The sequence below is a fragment of the Tachypleus tridentatus genome, chromosome 1 (genome assembly GCF_004210375.1).
Source record: "Tachypleus tridentatus isolate NWPU-2018 chromosome 1, ASM421037v1, whole genome shotgun sequence".
Classification (NCBI taxonomy): Eukaryota; Metazoa; Arthropoda; class Merostomata; order Xiphosura; family Limulidae; genus Tachypleus; species Tachypleus tridentatus.
Window position 1 is genome coordinate 130,931,237 of NC_134825.1, and position 25,292 is coordinate 130,956,528.

General features: G+C 32.9%; 1 protein-coding gene and 1 long non-coding RNA gene across 4 annotated transcripts in view; both read left to right on the plus strand.

Moving 5' to 3' along the window:
* Window positions 1–6,437, plus strand: part of LOC143223833 (choline transporter-like protein 1) — a 39,319-nt gene extending 32,882 nt beyond the window's left edge. For all 3 annotated transcript variants that reach the window (XM_076452317.1, XM_076452323.1, XM_076452329.1), the window contains exon 7: window positions 2,867–6,437. In XM_076452317.1, coding sequence (XP_076308432.1) covers window positions 2,867–2,962 — 96 coding nt within the window. In that variant the 3' untranslated portion in view covers window positions 2,963–6,437. The remainder of the gene's footprint in view (window positions 1–2,866) is intronic.
* An 8,956-nt stretch (window positions 6,438–15,393) lies between these two features.
* Window positions 15,394–22,677, plus strand: LOC143255148 (uncharacterized). Its single transcript, XR_013030455.1, has 3 exons — window positions 15,394–15,465; window positions 18,510–18,634; window positions 22,361–22,677. It is a non-coding gene; the product is annotated as an uncharacterized LOC143255148 (long non-coding RNA).
* Window positions 22,678–25,292: the final 2,615 nt, after the last annotated feature.

Sequence of the window (25,292 nt, forward strand, 5' to 3'; positions counted from 1 at the left end):
AAAGAGAAATTCTTCTGTGCATATCTGTCTTTTATAGTCAGATCATAGTCTTCAGTGCAGTATCCTATTGTCCTTAGATTACATACTTTTTTTTAAATATAAATGTGTAATCAAATATTATAACCTAGGCATGTTTTAAAGGATGGTTTGAATCATGAAAGTTTTGTTCAATGAACTTGTATTAAATGGCAACATATGTATAAAAACATGTTAAAACAGTTATTTGTGTGTAAGATAAATCAAATATCCAGGAAAGAGAAAAAGCTATCAACAATCTTGAAATTTAAGAAACTAGATTCTCTAATTTCAATAGTTTGTCCTATTTACTTTTGTTTTTCATCAGCTTTTTAGCTATTATACACAATATTGTCCTTTTATTACAAGCATCTCATCCAGTGAGATATTCTACTTTCTCTGGAATCAGAAGAAGTATGCTGATAGATATATTTTTACCTTTTTTATCAATTATTTGGGCATTGTAAATGTAAAATGTGAAACTAAAGCATAATGTTAAAAATGTTTATTTCACTGCTTTTATTTCATTTGTGCATTTGGTTTATTACAGTATGAATACATTGAAGGGGTTTTCTTTTTTGAAATTTAAATCTGTGGGTCAGTTTTTAAAGTTAATTTGAAATTTATTTTCAAAAGATGGGTTAATAAAAATTACTTTTTATGTAGTAATAGCGTGAGTTGCTTCAAATTTACTTACAAACACATGCTAGTGGGTTATCTCTTTAGCTAAATTGGTAGAATGCTCAAGTTCAAATCTAAAGATAAGAAATATATCTTATGAACTACTGGCTTTTCTGTGACACCAAAATTAGGCATTGTTTGTGAGAAGGGAAGAATATAGTAGATTGAGTTGTTAAAAAGTGATTTGCTAGGAAGTGCTAGTAGGTTAACCATTCAGCCCAGTGGATATAGCACTTGCCTGGTCTAAATGAGGTCTTGGGCTGAAACTTGAGGTCAGAATTTATATTGTAAAAATAATTTGCCACATCTGCTTGCACTTTAATTGACAGTGCTCTGTCATAATTATTGTTTTCCAAACCTTCTTAGCAGTATAGTTTGTGCAACGAACAATTTCAGGCCATTTTGTACCAATTTTTCTATAAAGTGCTTGAATAGGCTGACATCTGAAAGAGTGAAATATGATGGTAATACATCACAACATTACAAAAGACATTTTGTCAAGGAAAGATAATTGTAGTAATAGCATCCAAGAAAAGTATTGGAATGATTCCACTTACTCAATGTCAGTTAAATACAGATGAAAAACTGCAAGTTTAATACAACAAAGGTTATTTTTTTTGCAGCTTTATTTATTTAATGTAGTATTTAATAAGTTTGATATATCAACAATATAATTCTTAGCTATGACACTTACATATACTAAAAGTGTTTTACTAGGATACTGATAACTGGTGTGTGAAATGAATAGTAGTTTGACTTGGGGTGTTATGGCTCAAGCACTTGGGACCTGTAACATACTAATTTAATATATTTTTTAAATCTTCAACTTTTCATCTACATTAGATAGATGTTGTTGACACAGCTGTATATCTGTAATATACTTTTTGTATTTCTCTTGCAATTGACAAAATGTCAATAATTTAATTATTGCATGTGTGTTTACATTAAAATGATTTGTTTTTTTTTCAATTACCATTTTATGGTGCTTATATTATTACCCACTTGTAGTTAATGGTGTTCGTTTTTTTATTTTTCTAATTAACTATACTTATAAATCTGTTTTTGGCAGCCATTACTCTATGGAACTTAAATTAATTATTTCTCAAGCACATAGTTCACTTCAGCAGACGTTTCTGAGGTTTTTGTATTAAATTTGTTATAACAAGCTGTACTTGTATATTGAAGTGAGGAATAATATGCTTATTGCTTGATTTACAGAGCTTAAAGGAGTTAATTGAAAGTAAAAATTGTGCTTCATTATATTTGAAGAGTATTCCATGTAAGTCTTTTTGTAAGTTACATTGTTTTAAGCAGTTATTAATTTACAATAAGTTTTGAAATGAAAATACCATAGTGAATGATACTTTAGGGATTCTGATTTTCCCTTACTCAGTATATAAATATACTGATTTACAGTATAGGAATTTTATTGAATAACTTGCATTCAGAAGTGGAATACAGTCTATGTTTTAATATTTTTTTGCATATTTTTGTTTTTTAATATTTCATGTCATTTTGAAACTCATAATAGTCTTGTTTCTGCTTTGTTTCATGAGTGGAACTATTTTGGACATTATTTTAAGCCTAAACTTAAAGATCAAAATGTCTTCTCACTCAAGAAAAAAAAAGCAGGAGTACTTCATTATGAACTTTTAACTTTTTTGATAATTTTATGAAAAGGTTCAAAATAAACACTTTATTAATTATAAAGGTATTTTTAGACTTATACCAAATAACCTTCTAAATTTAAATGTAAGGAAAAGTTTTAAGGATATAAATGTTAAAATTAAACATTATAACTTCAAGCTATTTAATAGGATGATTTGGATCATGAATATTTTGTTCAATAAACTTATACTAAAATGCAATGTATGGTTTAACAATGTTGTGACTTATAACAGTTATTGGTATATAAGATAAATCAAATATCTAGTCCTGTAATAAATTCTACTTTCCCTGGAGTCATAAGAAGTATGCCAATAAATATCCTCATTCATTTTAAACCAATTTTTTTTAACACTAGACATGTAACTTAGAGCATGGTGTAAAAGTGTTTATTACACTGTTTTTTACTGCTTGTGTTTAGTAAGTGTGTTATGTTTGTATGAAGATGTGTTTTAGACATTTTACATGTAGATTAATGTTTTACAACTTATTTAAACCTTTGTAGATTCATAGTTCAACATGTGTGTTTCAAGCAGAACAGCTGAAGAGAGCTTTACCTGAAAGCCCACAGCCAGTTGCTGTGCTATACACATGTACTTAAGTTAGTTGTAATAGACTCACCAAAGAAATGTGTTGCAGCAATTTTATTACTCAGTCTGTTGGATAAAGCTACAGATTTCTTTAAAAGTTCCTACAAATGAATGAATATCTGGAGAAATGAAATTGAGAGCAAGTTATTGGCAGACAAACTGAAGCGAATTAAGCTAATAGGTGAAACACATTGATCAGAAGAATGAAGAGTGTCATTTATTGTGTTCAGGACATCTGCAAACTGCTCCAAAGCTGTTTTTTTCTAGATATGATCAAGTGTCTTGTTATATTGCAGCATTGAGTAACATTATTCTGCCATGAAAACAGAAGCTAGAGGGATGCTGGATGGCTTTCTGAAGTATGAAACAATTTTGACCTCTTGCACATTCATACCTATATTTCATCATATCTCACCTGTTTCAGAATATCTTCAAACAACTTCAAACTTGATTTAGTTAAGTAGTTATTTTAAAGCTGATTGCTGTAGATTATGGTATAAACGCATGTTTCATGTATGAATTGCTTTTAAATTTTAGGTCTGATTGTTAATTTTTTTTGGTGCCAGTTTGAATTTGTGTTGAAATGTAATGGTATTGTATTATTTATAAACCACAAAAAGGTAAAGAATTGATTTAATATGCTTCCTTGCACATTTGTTCATGTTATTGTCTTTAAAGTTAATGTTATAAACTTTGTAGTTTTGTGCAATTACTTGTGTTGTAACTAGCACATTATTGTCCCAGCGATGCCCAGGCGGTCAGTTGGCTCGGTAGTCACCGTGAGGTTCGCACGTTTGACTTAAATACATTGTACAGTTCAGTCCTACTTCCATTCTGTTCTATCTTTGTTCGTTGTATGTTAGAGTATTTCATTAAAGACTGTATTTTAGCCTGTTGAGTCATCTGGGAAACAGATTCCAATTATGACAAGCAAGCGTCTGAAACTTTCCGATATTGGACAGTTCTGCAAGCCAGTTACTAGAACTACAAGTGACAATGCAGATACAGATAATCCAACAACCTCAAGCAAAGGAATAGAAACTTGCCATACAGAGTAAATACCATGTTCATCAGAGGACGAGTCGGAAAATGCTTGTGCAACTATCGCACATCATGAACCACCAGATAGTTGTGAAACAAGTTTGTGCAGTAATGAAAAATCTGACACTCCACAGATACAGTGTGGAAAGCCATATCATCTAGACGCACAACTAATACCACGACAGAAAGCAAAATCTCAAAATATCAACTTCCAGGGCAAGTGGTTTGATGAGTTCCCATAGCTGCACTTTGACAATCAGACTCAAAAAGTCATGTTTTCATTGTGCCAAGGAGGGAAATAGAGGCTTTTTTACAGGAAAATTGGAGAGGCCAGTGGCGTATATACCCTCATATCCACCAGTTTTTGCAACTGGAAAAAGGCAAAATAGAAATTCAATGAACACCAATCCTCCTCTCAGCACAGATTCGCTCTATCTCCAGAAGGTTCACTTGATGTAACTCCAGTGACTATCCAGCTGCATGATGGAAAAAAGAAGCAGCAGGAAGAATGCAAAAGAAGTTTAGCCAAAATATTCAGAAGGTTACGTTTCTTACTGCGTCAAAGTTTAGCATTACTTGGATATACTGATAGGGAGGGGAATTTCCTACAATTAATGTAGCTCCTGGAAGAGGAAGATCCTGAGTTGACGGCCTACTTGTCAAAGAAAACCACATATGTATCACCCCAGGCCCAGAATGAAATAATGGAGATGTTCAGCCATCAAATACTGAGGAGCATAGCACACGAAGTGTAGCAAAGTAAAATCTTGGCATTAATGGTTGATGGCACTCAAGATGTTACAGGTGCCGAACAGTAAGCAATATGTGTACGATATGTAGATAGAAATCTTGACGTCCATGAGACATTTCTTGGTTTGTACAGTGTTTCCAATTCAACTGGTGAAACAATATCCTCGACTATACTTGATGGACTGAATAGACTCAATTTACCACTGTCAGGATTAAGAGCACAAACTTATGATGGAGCCGCTAACATAAGTGGTGCGTACAGTGGATTCCAGGCAAAAATAAAAGAGAAACAACCGTCAGCTTTGTTTTTTCACTGTGAAGCACATAAGGCTAATTTAATAATGCAACATGCAATTGAAGCTTGTTAATGTGTTCGAGATTCTATCCAGTGAGTACATGAACTTGGTGTCTTGCTTCAGAGGTCAGGCAAATACAAGACAATCTTTGAAAATATTGTATCATCAGACAGCCACAATGGTCCAGTTAAATACATCCACCCACTGTGTTCAACACGTTGGTTGTGCCGCCTATCTGCAGTTACATGTGCTAATGATCACTACAGTGACATTGTGATTCTTTGTCTGAATTAGCAAATGAAAAATCAGATGTAGCAGTGAAAGCACGAGGTCTGCTGGACAGATTTGACAAAGGAAAGTTTTAGGATTGTTGATGGCTCAGCATCCATTAGCTGCATTAGAGGAACTAAACCGTGCATTCCAAGCAAAATCAGCGACAGTATCTGGCATGATTGAAGCATCTGCAATGACAGTTGAGCAATTGCGGGTATTGCGAACAGAGAAAAATCATAAGATATTTGATGAAGCTGAGAAAAAGGTAACTTCCCTAGATCTGGTGCCTTTTGAACTACCACGCATTTGCAGACCCCCCAGAAGGATCACAAGTGATGTCTCAGCACACCATTCTGCAACAGCCAGAGATTATTACAGAAGCCAATATTTTGAATATGTGGACACAGTCATAGAACATCAATGCAGACAACAATGATTTGAGGCAATATCTGGCACTTGAGAACATGATCACATCTGGCAAGATTAACAACTAGGTTATAAACTTCTATCCAGAAATCTCTGCACAAAGGCTCGAGTTTCAGTTGCCCATGTTCAAAGGAACAACAGTATCTCTGAAATGTGCGAAGGATGCTTACTGTAAAATGCATGAAACAAGCCAGCAGATGTTTAGTGAAGTGTTTCTTATGAAAATTTTGCGTGTTTGCTCAGTATCCAGCTACGAATGTGAACGCAGCTTTTCTTCATTAAGACGGTTGAAGACGTGGTTAAGGTCAACCACGTGGCAGTTTGTCACACAAAGATGAGATCGACAAGATAAATATAGAAGAGCTTATGAAAAAATTCATAAACAGATCATCACAAAGGAGGTCTACGTTTGGGAACATGTAGACTAGAAGACTAAATGAATCTTACTTCAATGAAAAGTATGAATAATTATGTGCTACATTGTATTGATGTGTAACTTTCGAGAGTTCGCAAAGACATTTTAATTATTTTTATCAAACAACATGAACAGTTTTTCAGTAGATATAAACTTGTCAAGGGTAATTACTAATTTTATTTATATTTGAAAGTGTAATTTATGCAATGAAAGTTATTAGTAACCTTGTCAGGTACAATGGTCATCTTTTATACTGTGCAGTGTGCAGGAATAAATTCATGTGGCAGTTAATTTGTGACACATTTGTCTTTATTCTATTAACATTTTGAAAACAGTTTACAACACCTCACTTATACAAATCTACATGGAAATCTTGAAGTATCGTGACAACAAGATTACTCTGTGACTGCATGTTTACAGCTTTCAGGTTCACGTAATCAGAGATTACCAATTTGCAAATTGAACAGTTCACATAAGTGGTTGCAAAAATCATCCCCCCCATCGGGTGTAAAAAATCTATGCGCCTGAGTATTCATATATGGATCAAAATAACTGGGATAGTTTGAACAGAAGTCAAAATATTTATAGATAAAATATGAACAATGGTTATTGGAATTGGAGAAAAATATACCAAGTTGTGTTGTAATTGAAAGTCAAGAATGAAAAAAAATATGGCAGTATGATAAAAAGATATATAATTTTAAAGAAAAGACAAAGATTACAAAGGTAGAAAGACATTAAAAATTACTACATGTTATAGGAAACGTATATAGAAAAACTAACGAGATAAAATGATGGTAAGAGAAGAATATTGTAAAGTAAATGTCGCAAGTTCGATTCCCCGTCACATCAAACACGCTCGCCCTTTTAGCCGTGGGGGTGTTATAATGTGACGGCCAATCCCACGAGATTCAAACAAAACAAACTCTTATCCAGATAAATAATTACATAAAAATCGAATCCAAATACGAGCAAATACAATACATAACATATGAACTTCAAAAGCAAGAAATACAAATATTTGTTATTCTTGATTTAGTGTTAGTTAATAACTTTTATATAGAAATGATTGACTAAAGATTCCAATTTTACTTGTTTAACACTCCTGTCAGTGTATTGGACTATATTACATAACTTTTCTTTGTGATCATTAACAGTTCTTTTAGATTCAACTAATTATAAACGGCAAATAACGTCTACTTAAATTGCTCGTAAGGTAGCATGCACACCTCTGAGGCTTTTATTGTAATAAACGTCCAGGATATCTCTTAGTAAAATACTTTGTGTTTTAACTTTGTTTGTTCTGTTTCTACGATGCTACTCCGAGGTAGACGTGTAATTTTTGGAGAAAATGCGTATTATTCAAAAATTGATGACTTTGACAAACATTTCCTATACGGATAAACAGTAACTAACGTTTTTATCCTCTAGTCTTTTCTTTCCACAAATTTAGCATATAAGCCGTCTATCTCTTCATGTTCTACAAACCCTGTGGTTGTATGTGAAAGTATTTGCTCTAGTTTTGATAGAGGATACTTATGTTCTTTTTGTTAGGGTATCTATGGGCACTCATTCTGCCTCTCAAAAACTGCGACGTTTCGTCTACACAATGAATGCTGCATTGCCTACAGCTAATCAAGTATATAACATGTTCAATGTTCCAATCCTCGAAGCTCTTTCACAATTATAGTAAACTTTCTGTTTGTAACGAAGCTAGCGAATGTTGGATATTGAATAGTGAATAAAGTTTAATCTTTGAATAACATTAATAATAACAAAGAACCAGAATGATTTATTTATTACACATTTTTGTCCACGAAAAGCACAGGGTTTGAAAAGCACGAAACACCATGTTCTGTAATAGATAGGTTCAGTCAGTTAATTTTATCAAAAGGGTAATCTTACATTTACTTTTGATCTTCTGTAGATTTTTCTTACATATAATGATTTTATTACCAGGTTATAAGAGGATGTCTCTTATGGGGGTGTGTAGAGTAAGCCCCCGCTGGTGCAGCAGTAAGTCTACGGATTTCAATGCTAAAATCAGCGGTTCGATTCCTCTCGTTGGACACAGCAGATAGCCCAATGTGGCTTTGCTATAAGAAGAACACGCACCCTCTGTGGAGTAATAATATCCTCACTTTTTACGCAGCTAAAGTAAATTATTTTAAAGTAAATGTTATGACAAGTTTAATTACGTAACTTAGCAAGATTCGTATGTTGTGTTTAAAACTCATTAATATCGAGATTATAGAACGTTGTATGAACTTTATTGATGCCGAGGATATATAGGGATCGGACGATTTAGTAAGAGCATCAGCGTTTGATGCATATCAGAGAGAGACTAACGGCGTTGAAAGAGATAACAGAAATAGTTTATTTCGTCAAAGAAAGTCCTAAAGTAATTAAACTTTCCTGTGTACACTTTGACAAAAAGTAGATGTTTATTAGAAGTAGGTCTAAGCACCAAAAGGAGCAGACGATTTTTGAAATACAAGGTACAACTGTGGTAACTCGACGAAACGTAAGTGAACTATGGTTATAGTAATAGAGAAAAATAACCTGGCTTCTCAACTGAAATTCTAAAGTAATTATATCTAAATGGGCTTTTGACAAAAAAAAAAAAAGAGAATTATGTAGGGTCTATGATATGTCTATGATCTTCTATAGTGTAAATAATTTGTTGTACATACATTTAACTAATTCCGAACATTTATATTTAAAACAAGTGAAGTGAGTGTTGTTCGTTTATTCATATTGTTAAATCGACTTATTAAATACTACTGCTATATATAATATTAATAAGAATAAGCGTAATTATTTTGACACAGATCTTGGGTTACGTTTGTTTGACAGAGTAGTTGTATATGACCAACACTTTTATAGTAGAGACAAGGTCATAAAATGCTGGGCGCCTTTCTTTGCGACTCGGGAAAGAGGAAAGTGAATCATGAATCTTCGAGTTTAAAAGAAAGATGATGGTCTATTGGGGGATTATACTAGGTATATTTTTACTTCTGAAGGTTAGTGTTTTATTCCAAGATTTTCTCTTTGTAAAAGAAAATATTTTTTATCACAATTTTCGCTTCTTTAGGTGCTTTCATTTGTTTTATTATTGCAATAATGTCTTAGCGTATCCATTGATTCCGAGGGTTACCTTAAATACCATATTCTTCCTTTTCTATGAAAATAGTGATAATTATATTTTTAGGGTTCCAAAAGTCGTTTTTGTTGTTGATTACGTTCATCGGACATTAGGACTTAATGATGCGCGCGTATACGTGGGTTTACCTGTGCATGCTTTTTATTCCCTTGATCAAAATAAGAAGTTTGTATATTGGTTGTCTAAGCAACAAACAAATACAGCGTAGAAGAAAATCAGAGAAATGTGTTCCAATACTCGTTCTTCAATGGCAAGTTTATTTCTTGATTACGTTAATACATTCACGACTGTCACGAAATACGTAAAGAACTAAAACAACCAAGTTGTATTTAAAACGTTTAAACCTTCAGACATAACGCAAAGTGTACAACAATGATTGTCATTGACCTTTTATATCCATCTCTACTTTCAAGACCAAACAGCTATTATCCAAACAAAAGATGTTCTCTTATCCAAATGAATAATTATATAAAAATGTAATTCAAATACACGCAAAAACAATACATAGCAATAAATGTAAATTTAAAAAATTGGTGTATAACTATATACTAGCATTCAAATGGCGTTGAACACAGTCCGTCGTTTCAACTATATAACTACGCAAGTGAAAATTTGTTGGAAGTGGATCTGTAAGAACCAACTTCAGGGTGAATGAAGGATCCTTAAGTCCGCCCATGTTTTCAGACTTTTTCTTAAATTCATAGTGTTATTTAATTTATTTTCTGGTAATGTTTAGTTATGTCTCCTTATCAAAACGTGCTGTTTTCCTGTTGTTTATTTTTCTTTCTTTCTTCCAAAAACTTTTCAATCGACCTCAGTTGCTTCATTTCTTGGTTGATTGACTAGAAACTTGATGGGGTTATTACACCTTTGCTTAGTATGCTCAGAAAACATTTTCATTATTCTTCAATTCAAACCTTTTAAATATCTTAATAAGTCAATGGTTAAACAACACAAAAATTTATATTTTGAGTTCCCGTGTGGTCACACTTACAGCAATCAAGATGAAATTATGCACAAATATAAATGTTTATACGCCAACGCACTAACATACAAAAACGTTGGGTTTGCTTATTTTGAGTTTTTTCATGGATTTAGAACACCCACACAAACACACAATAATTGTGGTGTTTAGAGCCAATCACTCAGCCATATTTTGGCCAATTTACACGGAATTTGGTGCAAATATATCAGTTTGTAGGTCCAACGTAAGGATATAGACAAATTGTGATTTTTCTGGTGTCAAAACTGTCATTGAAATTGCTTGGCGAAGACACGCTGTATTTGTCCGTGAATGTTGGCTTCTTTATTTACGTAGTGCCTTGTTAATACTTTGGCGTTTTTCTTACATCTACTTTAATACCTTGTGTATGTGTATATATATATATATATTCAATGGAGGGAAGTTGGGCTGCTTTTGATTTCATAATTGAGTAATGTAATCCTTTTTTCTTTCAGTTATAATTACTTTTCACATGTTGTGTTTGATTGCCATCATTCTTTAATTTCAATATTTACGTGAATTATTTCGGATTAATTATTTTGAATGTTTATTCATCCTTTGATTTTATTATGGGGCATTTATCTTCCCATGCATGTCTGGCTGCAAACAGTGATTGTTCGTGACATATGGGTACAAACATCTGAATATGGCTCTCTAATTTCAATTTTGTTTATTTGTTGTTGCACAGCAGAATATTTCTTACCCACGTTGGTGTATAATTGAAAAGGAATACTTTTAATGTTCTTTGAATGCTAGTACATATTTATACACCAGTTATAACTTTATTGGTTTATTTAGATCTATTTTTATTTTTGTATATTTTGTATTTGCATGTGCTTAGACTGGATTTTATATTTTTCACTTCATTGTTTTGTGGTGCTTATAACTTTCACCCACTTACATACCATATCGTTAAATTCATACTTTATATGGTTTTTGCTATTATATATATATATGCATCAAACTTGAATCGTCAATATCAGAAAACTGTTAAAATCAAAGTAATTATCAAAACTCATTAAGATGTTAACTGAGTAAACTGGTTGTCCAAGCTAACATTAGAGAGTCCTCACGTGCCTTACATCTTTCGTTTTTAATTACTTACTACACAATAATAGAATTGTGATTAATTAATCAAAACTGTGTAAAAGAGAACATTACACATTTGACTCTGGAAAATCTGTATACAAACACTTGTGAGTCTTCAACATTGTATGCTGACTTGCTCCAAATCATGTATTAATTAATGCTATTTGGATCAGATTTGAATTAGTTAAAATCAACATTATTGTTTTATTTCTAAACACAGCGTCTATGTGTACTCATCTAAATCAGATAATATAATATATCATATTCTCTGATTTAGAATATAAGTTGAAAACATTTTGAAGTATACTATTTTTAACCTTTAACTGGTGGGGTAGGGTCACAAAGACTCGCATCGATCCTTTCACGTCGATGTTACAACTCTACTTGTGCTGCTCTCTACCTGATTTTTTCTGTACTCTATCCGCAATCAGTCCTTGAGTGATGAGCAATATATGTGCTGCTGCAGTTCACTTTCTTACAATTTTATCATTTATACGTCATTGTAGCCCTACCAGATCATAAATATCGAATTTTTAAAAAGTTTATTACACATGGATTATTTTGACCCACTCTGCCACAATTATTTTACCATTCCGGTTGATGGTTAACATTTCCATAAAAAGTATAAGCTCGGCATAGGACATGAGCATTAGTAATTTCACAAGCCAAAAACTTCATAATTGTATTAATTTAATAAAGGAAGTTGTTTTTCTTTTACTGTAGAATATCTGTATATAAAACAAGGTTATTCTTCTGTCTGATGTTAAACTAGTACAAATTTGGAAGGAATTGTAATAACAAAATCTCGAAGAATCTGAATTTCAGTGGACAATCGATCAGACCACAGGTTTGAGTTTAGCAACCATTTTAATGTTGATAAAAATAAAGGATTAACTGAGTGAAGAAGTCGGTAGCAAAATACATGAAGTCGACGCTTAACGTATGCAAAGTTTAACACACCTAGCACGGTTAATAATACATGTCATGTAAATATAATTGTCTTTTAGCCAAATTAGTTAGTCAGGAACATTTTAACGCATTGAGTTTAAATTCTCTTTAAAAAATCGATATTTGGATACTTAAATTTAACGAGAAACTCACGAAAATAATTTAAGCAGAAATAGTTTGCTAGGATACATGTTTGTATTATACATTTATATAAGGTGTGTAAACGTGAATGTGTTCTGAAATTAGTAAAGCGCTTTTATATATAAGTGAGATCTGTGTTCTTCAACTTTATAATTTTATCTCAATCTTTCTCCACAGAAACTGATGGATTCTACAAAAAATAATTCCACATGTTAAAATTAACCATTTTCATATAAAGAAAAACAAAAATCTTTATCTGTTTTATAGAAATTAGTGTAAATACATTATATGAGTTTAAATATTTCATAGTTACAAATGTTGCTGTTAACAGAATTATACATCCATTGAATAACAACTATTAATGAACAGCTAGAGGTAGTCTAGATTTTACCGCAAGAGACTGTGGGTTGGCAAATTCAGTTCTCATGGCGCTAATAGTAATAACAGGTATTTAGAAATAAATAGGAAAGCCACGTCTGTTTGTGATAAATTTTTACTTTGCATAATGTAAATTTAAATGTCAGTAAGTTAAAAAGGAGTTTAATATAAGGTAAACAATGTGAAATGATCATTATTATAACATGTTTTTCAAAATATAAATGATTACAGCTTTATTTGACAAAATATTGCTTTTATTCTTTTAAATATTAAACTCGAATATTACGAACTTACATTACATGAGTTTCTATTACATTATTTGAACTTATTCGATTTTGCTGATGGCCTCTCAGTCTCTAGGTTTTAGTGTTCTTGGATTCGAGTAAGATCTTTGGGCATATACTTTTGTATTTGCATTTTATGACAAAGCTACCAAGGCTATCTGCCATCGTCCCTAATTTTCAGCACTTGACCAGTCAGCAAAACCCTAACGCCCACGTTTAGAGTATCAACTGTCATTTTTGTAACGCACCCATAGCTTAAAGTGCGGGAATATTTTGTTGTATTGTTGATCTTGAAACCCAAAACTACCTCAGACATAGTAGTTATTTAACTTAACTAACTCAGGACGTTTCGTTATGGAATCACAATAAATCAACTTAATTTAGGATGTTTAAACATAGCATTAAAATGATTCAATCTAACTTAAGGGTGCTTGACTTGTAATCTGAGGGCCGCGGGTTCGAATTCATGTTACACCAAACGTGCTCGCCCTTTCAGCCGTGTGAACGTTATAATGTGACGGTTAATGCCATTATTCGTTGGTAAAAGAGTAGCTTAAGAGTTGGCGGTGGGTGGTGATGACTAGTTAGCTGTTTTCCCCTAGTCTTACGCTACTAAATTAGGGATGGCTAGCGCAGTTAGCCCTTGTATAGCTTTGTGCGAAATTCAAGAAACAAACAAACCTAACATAAGACGTTTCGGTATAGCATCACAGTGATGCAACCCAACTCAGAACGTTTCGGTATGGCACTAAAGTAATTAAACCTAACTTTGAACAATTTGGCATGGTATTTCTGACGTTATCTAACTCAAGGGGGCTGTTAGAAATGGCATCAGAGTAATTCAACCTAATTTAAGACCTTTTGTTACGACATTACAGTGGTTAAGGTACTCGACTCGTAACCTGGGGGTTGCAGGTTCGAATCCCCGTCACACTAAACATGCTCGCACTTTTAGCCGTGGGGGTGTTATAATGTTACAGCCAATCCCACTATTTATTGATAAAAGAGTAGCTCAAGAGTTGGCGGTAGGTGGTGATGACTAGCTGCCTTCCCTCTAGTCTTACACTGCAAAATTAGGGACGGCTGAAGAAGATAGCCCTCGTGTAGCTTTGCGCGAAATTCAAAACAAACTGTTTAAACTCATTTAGGGCGTTTTTGCATAGAGTTACAGTGATTTTAATGTTTAATACAAAAAGGGATAACTATACAGTTTTTCAAATTCAGAGAACCGATTGATGAATAGTTTTATGGCATGATTAGGTGATTTTTTACTGAAACGGCTTATGCATTTACTTACTCAATACCAGTGTCATGTTGTTATTCTATGAATGTATGAAATTAGCTGAAAATCGCCTCTAGATTTGAAAAATATTTTTGAAAGTCCGTACATTCGGTACTTGTCCCTTTAGTTCCCTGCCCGTAAAGTAATATCTGTTTCTATATCAGTGACGTAATTAGCTTTCTGTCTCTTAATTGAGACCCCTGGTGGATAAGCGAAAAGTGGCTTATGACGATCTAAATCGGGTTTGATACCCGCGATGAGCAGACCACAAATAGCCCATAGTGTAGCTTTGTGCTTAACAACAAACAAGTAATCAACCTCTAAAGTGATTGGAAAGTATTGAATAATTGGATAGCTTATTAAACATCATGTCTAAAAATTAGGTTTGACGTTTTTCCATTATGACAGTTCTGATTTGATGAAGATAATATTGGTAATTACTCCAATTAAGAGAGTATTACCATTACTTAAAAGTCTAACACATATTCGTGAACTCATAGTAACCATTAAATAGCCCTTTGTATACAACCAAAAATATTTTGAGATTGAACTTTTAATAAAATAAAATAAAAAAATTTTCACACCATGACTGAAGATAAAAACATCACTTATTTCTTCGGAATATTCTAAATCTTTGTAACTAAACTGGATGTACATATGTATGTAGACGCATGGTACATAATATCAAAAGTCCTACAGCTGTATTCGCTGGGAAAGACAAATATATTCCCAACCCTTGACGGTTATCACTCCCACTTTCTATATCTCTTTCTTTGAGATCAATACAACACACAAGTAATTAGTTGACACGAGTGTATATAATTGTTAGAAAGAGCTCAGTATACACAAATCCAAATTAAACCAAACGTCTTTGTCGGTATTTCGTTTACACTATGCTCTACCAATGGTTATTGTGAAATTGGCACGCAGTTTATCTCATGGTGTACATGTAACTGACATTCCTACTGTTGTGTGCTTGATCGACTATAGCACTTAAGACGGTTTCTTACCTACGTATGCTATAGGTATAGAGATTGTTAAATTTTGTTTAGTTCTTACTTTTATATTTTGGTTAATTATTTATTATGCATATTTTAAAACCATATTTGAAAAGTTTAATGCTTTTTAATAAGTTTAACCGTCACTGGGATTGTGAAAGGTTATAAACAAGATACCATGTTCAAGGTCATTTTGTTTTAGTAACACTTTCTGCAGGAAGTCTGTCGAATTGTGTAAGTGCTTTAAGACTTTCGCAGGTGATTCGTTGATTTGTTTTCTCAGCAAATGAGCCACATAAGGCAAAGTTTGCTGCACTTTAAGAATGTTGTTTTAAAACAAGAAGCAGTGAACTGTGTAGCATTTGCTGCACGCATAATGTGATGTAAACTTTTAAAGCACTAACCTTTAAACGGCGGCCATCTTCAATTGATGCTGCTACCTACAATATTTCCGCTGTTTAAGGGTTAATTGTTGTGGGAAAAGCTAGTTAGAACTATGATATTAAATAGTTATTTAAACTTTCCTATACTGTAACTTTGTAAAATTCTGCTAGAGTAGTTTCCCATTTCGTGTTTTTTTTCCTTTTTTATAATCTACTTTAATTTATAGGGAGGAGCATTTTCTAGTAAGATATATTCTTTCATTATAGCTCTTGGTATTCCGATATATTTTATTGTAAAGTACACTTTCACACAGATCAGTTGCCCAGTTTTATTGTTATCCAACATTTTCTAGTGCAATACATTTTAAATATTGACTTTTCCTAACTAAATATTTGTTACATCTTACAGCCACATGAATGGAAATACACCACAGAACCTTACATTAGAGAAACTCCTGTTATTAGCTCTCTGCTCTGCTGGTAATCCGTAAGACACTACACAAAAAACAAAACAAAAAATAGTATATAGGTGTCTTGTCAAAAAATCACCAGGTTCTTATTCATGATGGACATAAAGCTTAACATCACAGTGTTGAAGAATATTTTTAGTTAGCTGTTTTTATTGTTGTTGGCTAGATTATGGTTTAACATCACGCGGTGAGTGCGTGGTTTAGCGTCTGGAATTCTCTTCAATGCTTTAGAACAGTTTGAGCAGTATAAACGCGAGTTAAGCTAACGTGAATAATTATTAATTTACACGAGTTTATTAAAATGGATAAAAACTACTTTAATTATAAATGTTTTTTCCCACAATCTTTACATTTGTGAAAACACAATGGACAGATTAAGAAAAAATTGTGTGTGGAGGAGAGAAGAGTTAGCACGAATTTTATAAAAAAACAAAACAAATTTAACTTTGTTGGTATATAATGTTTCATCTTCGTTTGATATTTAAATCATAACTGTCAAAATGAATGACTGGTTATTGAAATAACAAGTATGATAGTTAATTTGTCTGTTATGGTCAACCAACTAGTCAGTTTAGCTTTGTAAATGTTGGTCTTATGTTTCTAAGCACAAATAAAAAGTGTAATCTGTATAAATAGAAGTCAGTAATTCAGTAAAATCGCTGAACATACATTTACTGTGAGCTTAGTCTTTAAAAAAATAACGTTAGTTAAGCTAACACGTAAAAGTGATAGTTGAAGGAATTAAAATTTTTAGCTAACATTAAATGGACTTGACTTTGCATTTTTAATAGAATGTTCCAAAAAAATTGTTCAACAATAGAAATAATTATAACAATATGAATGACAGAAAAAACGGAATACAAAACTTGATCTGAAAAATATGGAAACTGAAGTATAGGATCGAATTTCATTGCATCTAGACATATTATTTAAGTGATTGCTTTTTTGTCATATTTCCTACTGCATGAAAAATACAATTCCATTTAAAAAATATGGAACAGTAAAATTTGTATTGTATTTGTAAATAAGAAACTTAAAATTAGCGTTAAAAACATTTGATATTTTAGTTTGTAGGATAAAGTGTAAACTCTGGAGGGCCAAGGGGCATTAGTCACCCAAGATCCCCGACTTCTTGCATGTAATTGTCTCAATACAAGTGTGGAAAGTTTTATTTTCTTAATTTGTTCAATTACAAGTATGTTATACACTGAGTGACAGGAATATTCATGTGGCCTACAAAGAACCAAGAGTCATTCAAATTATGCCTATAGCCATCGCTTTCTCAGGCACCCTATCCTTGTGGTTTAACTGGCAGTTTAATAAGCAAGGGATTTTATTTCTATAGATAGTTGTCTTTGGCTTTGAGTAAAATATAAACTCAAGGATGAAGGCATTGCCAAATTGTCATTATAGGCGAGGGGCCATGGGATATTTACACACCTCCCCTAATTTTGTTTTAAATAATGGGTTCATGTCTACCCACGTTTTACATTTTATTTCTTAGAATGTATCAAAGTACACAAAAGTGAGTAAATTTACGTTTGCCCAGTTTCCTTGGGTTTATGACACATCACAAAAGCCCCACTTCAATGTAATAACTATTTTCTTAGAGCTAAAATTCAAGTATGAAAAGTAAGGAAAGATTCCAGACTCTTGACCCTATTACAACCACTTTGCCAGAAATGAAAGCTCTCTTAACAAAGAGAGAAGAATCTCTTGAGATTCTTGACACTACTGGTATAAATACATCCTTTTCCCCTTTTTTCACACTTTAAAATAGGCTCCATTATGTATGTTTCAAAATTTTATCACCAGAAACCGTAAGTACTGCAATTTGTTTCTGGTATGTGCATCAACTACTCGTGTATTGCAAACTACACAGAAGTAGCAAAAATGGAGTGGCAAAAAACATAAACAGAAGAAAAAGTAGTTTACTGAAGCTGCTAAAAGCTTCTCATTAATACAAGATTTTATCTGCTAAAAATAATAATTAATGAGATGGAGAAGAAAATGTCAAAGAATCAACACTTTTTCAAGATATTGTTCCACAACACAATCTACATTGGCTAGTATTTTGGCTAGTAAATTCTGCTAATAAAGAATAATAAACCATATAAACATATATGTTCAGTGGATATAGTTAGCATTTCATTTATAATTTTGATTCTTAGAAAAATAACCAGTTCAGTTATTAAAGAAGAAATTTTGTGTTATGTAGCTATTCAAACGCACAACAATGGAACCTATTTCGGAAACTGAAACAGAATCTCTTACGGCTGGCGCGGTATATAAGAGGGTCATCGACGAAGTATCAGCCAGTAGTAGTGCAGAGGCTCTATGTAGGTAAGATAATGTTCATTCAATGCGCCATGATGTTTAGTTCTCTTCTCAAAATTATTTTGGTTTGCTTTAATTGAGTTGTAAACGATCAGATTCTCGACTGGAAGAGACATTGACATATGACTTTTCCTGGAAGAAAGATGGTTACTCTAGGCAAGAAACTATTTCCCTGCATATTACAATACAAAAAATGTAAATTCTTTCCAGGTGTGTGAAACCCAATCAACTGGCAACTTTCAAATGGATAGCAGCGAGTCCAGCTTATAATGCGTTTAGAGTGCCACTTGTGTTTAATCTATAACAAATAATAATGAAAAAGATGACCTGCTTGTCATGGAGGATAGAATATGAATTTTTGCTCATCACTCAACATAACTTGTTACAGTTCCATCGAGTTTGCGCCGAGAGAATAGTAAGTTTAACTAGAATTCTTGCAAATGCATTGGACGATGTGTGCAAAAGGATAAATAGTAACCAACCATAAAATCCTAGAAATTATCGTAGAGTCATTAACATTATGCACTGTTCGAAATCTGCCTTTGCATGGACATTGATACGATGGAGATATTTACCTAGTAAAATGTCAATAAAACAGGATTATTAATCCAGTGAACATTTTGAGCTTGGTCGCTGACGAGATGACAGTTGCCAAAAAATCGAACAATAGTACTGATATGTAGATACATGTCACAAGTAAACAGTAAATACATTAAACAATAATTTCCACTAACCTTCATTGATGCTTTTCAGAGAGCAGATGAAATGTAAAATTCATAAACTACAGCAAAATAAGATGATGAGGATGGCGAAGAGGAAGAAAAATATGTTAGATAGAAAAATACTGATCCACATTTTCTTGTCAGAAATGAACAAAGAAATGCTGAACTTTGGCTTATGTATCGCTAAAGGCTAAAACCATGTCACTAATTTGCAGGTTCGCTTTCCAGAGCAGCAGCTGAACTAAGAAAAGTTGCCAATTTGTTGATTATTGTTACTGCGTGATGACTACGCAATATAGTGACTACGATGCATTTATATTGCTCAAAAATAATCTTCAAGAGTGCGCAAGAAACAATGATTGACATTAACTATATTAATGCAAGTACAAATCGAGCAAGAGTAATGAAAAACTTTAAATGAAAAAAGTTTTGTGCACAATGCAACTTTTTAAAGGCATACAACTATTGCACGCTGTTGGGAGATTTTACAAACGGTATTAAAAGTACTTGGGTTAATAAAAAGTTGGAAGAACAATGAGGTGCAAAAGAAATCAGAATCTCTGCACCAGACCCTTGCAATGACCAAACTTGTAGTATACATGGCTTTCCTAAAACCTTTGCTACAGTGATGAAAACCCTATCTCAAGCTCTACAAAATATGGTCAAGAACTTGTGTTGTACCCTTGATTTGGTCAACAACACAAAGGTAAAACTTCTTTTAAGAAGCTGTTTAAGAAAGCTTCTGATGTTACTTTGAGAATATATCTCTGCAAGCCCTGTTTGGTTGGTAAATCCAGTATAGCTCAATAGTCAATATGCATAAAACCATAAAATCTTATTTTATAATCAACGTATATGAATAACACTGGATGCAATGCTCAGAATTTTCACTCTCGTTTTAAAGAGAATTTAAAGGCCAGTGATGCCTTGACCAGTATGATCCCATTTGCAGTAACTGGGAATTGTTTGGAAAAAGTCAAACTAGCCTATATAAAGTTTGCTAGACATTTTGAGGTTAAGAAGGTGAAAACGAGATACAGTTAGTCATCAATATAGAAAGGATTGAACACCAAAATGAGAGAATAAATCCCAAACTGCAAATGGTCACTGAACCAATGTATCAGATGTCTTCAATCTTTCCTTACCTTGTTTAACATGTTTACAATCCTGCTAGTTTCAACCAGTGGGACAGAAAAGATGTTTTCAAATGTTAAAAGAATGCTAAATATCATAAGTACAATGAAGAAAGACAGATTGGAATATAAGATGTTTCCTCAATCCCTTTGAAAAAAATTACCAAGTAAAAAGCAGGTAATAAAAGTATATCCATTCAGGAATCTTAAGGTTGATTTCATTCTGTGATTTACTTTTATTAACAAAGAGTTTGAATACAGGTCTTGTGCATTTAAGTGTTTTAGTTAAGGGTTTAAGTTAGTTGACAATCAAGGGATAAGCTTGTTCTTTCTTACTTCACACAGAGACTTAATGGATGATGAAACTAATTTTTTGTTTGTATTTTAGATTAATAATAATTTATTGTCATTTGAATGTGATATAGCGAAATTACAATGATGTGACAGATGAAGCTTACGAATAATTAAATTCATATTCACGTAGTTAGTTCCCCACACCCAGGTGATTCAGCGTTAAGTATTAGAGCTTATATTACTAATAATCAAGATTTTGATGCCCGCAGTGAGCAAAGTCCATTGTACAGTTTTGTGCTTAGTAACTTTTTCGTTTACCTATGAAACTATCTGCAGCAATTCTTCCATAATCTTTCTTGATAAATTACTGAAAATTACATATATTCTCCGCCCAAAACTTTATGCATGTATATGAAAGGGTATGTTTTTGGAGCTGAAAGTAAGGATGAAAATATATCGCATTGTTAAATATGGCATTTTACAAAATCGTAGAGGAACTTTAAATGAAATAATACAGGAAACATTGTTTCTATATAAAATAAAAATTAGATCAGAATAAAAATTTATTACGGTACCAAATTTTTCACATTTTTCTTTGGAATAACCCTCTGTTTGGAGGACCTAATGCATGTAGGTTAAAATGTGATTCGTGGCTTATGTAATACTATATAATGTTTACACCAGTAGCTTTATAGGCTCTCTGGATATCGCATCAGCCATTTTAACACTATAAACAGAGGTTCTTACTGAGAGTCAGTTTAGAAGTCTATCTTCTACAACAAGCATGTAATTCTATCGTGCCCAAGGGTTGCGAGATAACTTCACAGAACAAAGAAGTTATTGTTTCTTTGAGCAAAGAGGGAGTTTTGAGAAGGCATATGGGAGAAATACATTTAAACAGTTTATTGTGAGGTGCTGGGAGAAACTGACTGTATGGAGTAATGGAATGAAAGCTGTAAGAAGAAAGCTTCCATAGCCTCTGACAATCGTGTTCTAAAATGCAAAGGCCTGCAGCATCGTCAACTATCATACACATATATTAAAAACAGAATGGCAGAAAACATTAAGGGTCAATGCTACCATGAGCACACTCGAAGAACTTGTCTTCATCCAGTTTCCCAGCAAAACAGTCAAGAAAAATCTTCCTCATGAACGAGATGAGGTTCAACGAGCATGCTGACTTAACTGAAGCAATCTGATATTCTCAGACGAATCAAAGCTCAATCTGTGTGGGTATGGTTGGAAGTACTTTGTATGAAGTCAAAGTGGGGAACGGGTTCATTCTGTGTGTTTGAACACAAGCTTAAAGCAACCACAGAAACAGGTGAAATGGGTATGTATCTTTGGTCAGGTTGTGGACATTGCTAATGTCGACAAGTACATCGAGATTTTCCAGTCCATGTTAAAGCTAACAATTTAGGAACACTTTTATGTAGCTGAACAGCGCACATTCCAGAGCAATTATGCTTCTTGTCAGAAAGTTGGTAATATTGATGCACTCTATGCAGTAGATGTGAAATAAAAAGAAATGTTCATTATACATGTGGTGAAATGACATTTTAGGTTATATTTCATTCTTTCAGGTGAAGGAGTATCTTATAAGGAAAAGAATCAAAACACTATGCTGGAACGGTAACAACCTAGATTTCAACTTATGGAAGGTTTTAGGTAACAAAGTACAAGAAAACAGACAAAGAACCTTGGAACTGCAGAAAGTTCTAATCCATGTGAGGCATCATGGACAAGCGACTGCTTACATTCAGTTCCTTGAGCATTCTATGCCACGGCAATATCAAACAATGATCTAGGCTAGAGGGGTTCAATCAAATATTAGAACACGAAACAGACTCTGTGACCAGTTTTTGTGAACTATTTTAGTTTTGTTATCTTTAAATTTTCATACTTGCCATGTAATTGTTAATCCTTTACTGTAATGGTTGGTTTATTAATAAAGATACATATATTTGTTTCGATGATTCGGACTGAAATATGAGTCAGCTTATAGTACGCTATGTCCATAACCGTTTAACTTTAGTTTTCTGCACAATCTTATGAAAAGTACAAATATCAAGAAAAGAATGAAAAATACAGAGTGCTACAATCATTTGTACATAATAGTAATGTGCACACCTCGCGAAACATGAAGAGTTAATTTTACTTAATAGAATGGATTTAAATACACCAATGCAGTGATGTGTCGCCATTGATGGAGATTTAAAAACGTGGGTGAGATTTTAGCACATAAAATGTAAAACAATAATCTAATCCAGGGCAACATCACTCATTCACAAAACGAAAGTCATAGTTATACAAGAGAATTCTCCAACCTAAAAAAGTCGTCACAATGAAGCTAAACATATTAGCTGGAAACTTTAACAAGATAACCAATAAATATTTGAATTTAAAGAATGCTCATAAGTCAAAGGTTAAAGAACGTTCAACCACATTTCAAACTCAGTGGCTACTTCCATGACATGGATAACCAAGAAAACTGGAATCACAACAATCCCATTTATCCACAAATCTATCAAATATTCTGCAGCAGCTCTAATGAACTTTTACGTATTTGACCTTTGCAATATGAAATCATGTTATTGGAAGTCGATATCTAAAGTGAAGTGTTTGCAGAAAGCTTATTAAGTTATGTCGTCTGAAACTGATCTCACCATCCTCCATAAAGGCTTGTCACGGTAGGCATAACAATAAGTAATAATAAGTATCAAAATGGGTACATCAGCAACATAAAAAATAATTGTAAATATAGATGATATTTTCTTCGTTTTTGTGTATAATGTTAGAATAAATAAGACAACGCGATTTAGAATTTTGATTTTCTCTTTAAATTCTAAACCACATTGTTTATTAAGTTAAATAAGGAAGATTTGTTTGATGCATTATTTATAAAATTCCAATAATAGGTGCAATTATGTGCTTTCAAAATATAGTCATAAAATAAAACTTCATCAATTGAAATTATAAACAAGTGAAAAAAATATTAAAAAATGAAAAGTGTCGGAAAGGGCGCACTTAAAGTGAGGAAACAAGGTATGAATGGGCATGGTGTAATAAAACTTCCTTTATACAACTTTACAGGCCTGGCATGGCCAAACGCGTAAGGCGTGCGACTCGTAATCTGAGGGTCGCGGGTTCGCGCCCGCGTCGCGCTTAACATACTCGCCCTCCCAGCCGTGGGGGTGTATAATGTGACGGTCAATCCCACTATTCGTTGGTAAAAGAGTAGCCCAAGAGTTGGCGGTGGGTGGTGATGACTAGCTGCCTTCCCTCTAGTCTTACACTGCTAAATTAGGGACGGCTAGCACAGATAGCCCTCGAGTAGCTTTGTGCGAAATTCCAAAACAAACAAACAAATACAACTTTACAAAGGGGTGTGTCCAACATCCTGTCCATGCCTACTTCGTTTATCTTTTCTATCCTCTATGCAATAAGCCAGTTACAATTATCATACAATGAATAGAAGTTTCTGTAAATCGAATTACTGAAGACAATACATGCACTGTAAAATATACATCAGAAGAATCAAAGGTTTGTGTGAACCTATAACTTTTATGCTTTTTCCTACTATAAATACTGCCGTACCTACGATATAATTAATATAACAACGGTGTGTGTAAAGAAAAATGCATGCTTTTATTAATAATGTGTTATTTTATTTTTATAAACAAACTGAAGGATTAGCAACGGGATCCCTAATTTATCTTATAAATGGATGCATTTGAAACAAAAGCCATAAATGATGTATAATGTAAAGCTTACATTTAAATAAGGTATGTGATACATTATTGGTGTGGAAATATGATAATTGCGCATTAACAGAGTTTACGCGCTATTTAAATAGCATAGAACCTTTTATACAGAAAAATATCAGTTTGCCTTTTCAAGATGTGTAGGTAAAAAGGATAACTGGACAAGGATATTTAGAGACATGTATTTACCGGAACCCTTTTCTCTTTTTATGTCACAACTCCAGGAATCATGTCATATGGAAGCACATAAAATTGTTTCCATTTTACATTTATGTTGATAAAAGGTTGAAGATATATAGAGAACAAGAGTATGTAGAAAATAATTGTTACTAACAAAACATATAGCAGTTGAAAGAGAATTTAGCTCGAATATTGTAGATAGAGAAGTTAAGAAATTCACTAATGTGATGTTACTGGATCAAGGTGTTACCTCAAAACCTAGTTATGATAAAATTTAAAAAGGAAAGTTTAGTGTCGCCAGATGATCCAGATTTAACTTCTAGTTTATTCAGTGTTTAGAAGGAATAAATATTGTATATTTAAACCGATGAATATGATAAAACAACTTTTAGATAATATACAGTAAATTGAAAAACTGGAATTTGTAAAATTATTTTTGGCAGAACATAAAATACGTTAAAATTAAAAAAACTGAAAACTTCGGACGTAGCAGAACATATACAAAAAAAAAACAGCGTAAAATATTATGAAGAAAAAACAGTAATATTGTCTCAACCAAAAGTTATTACAG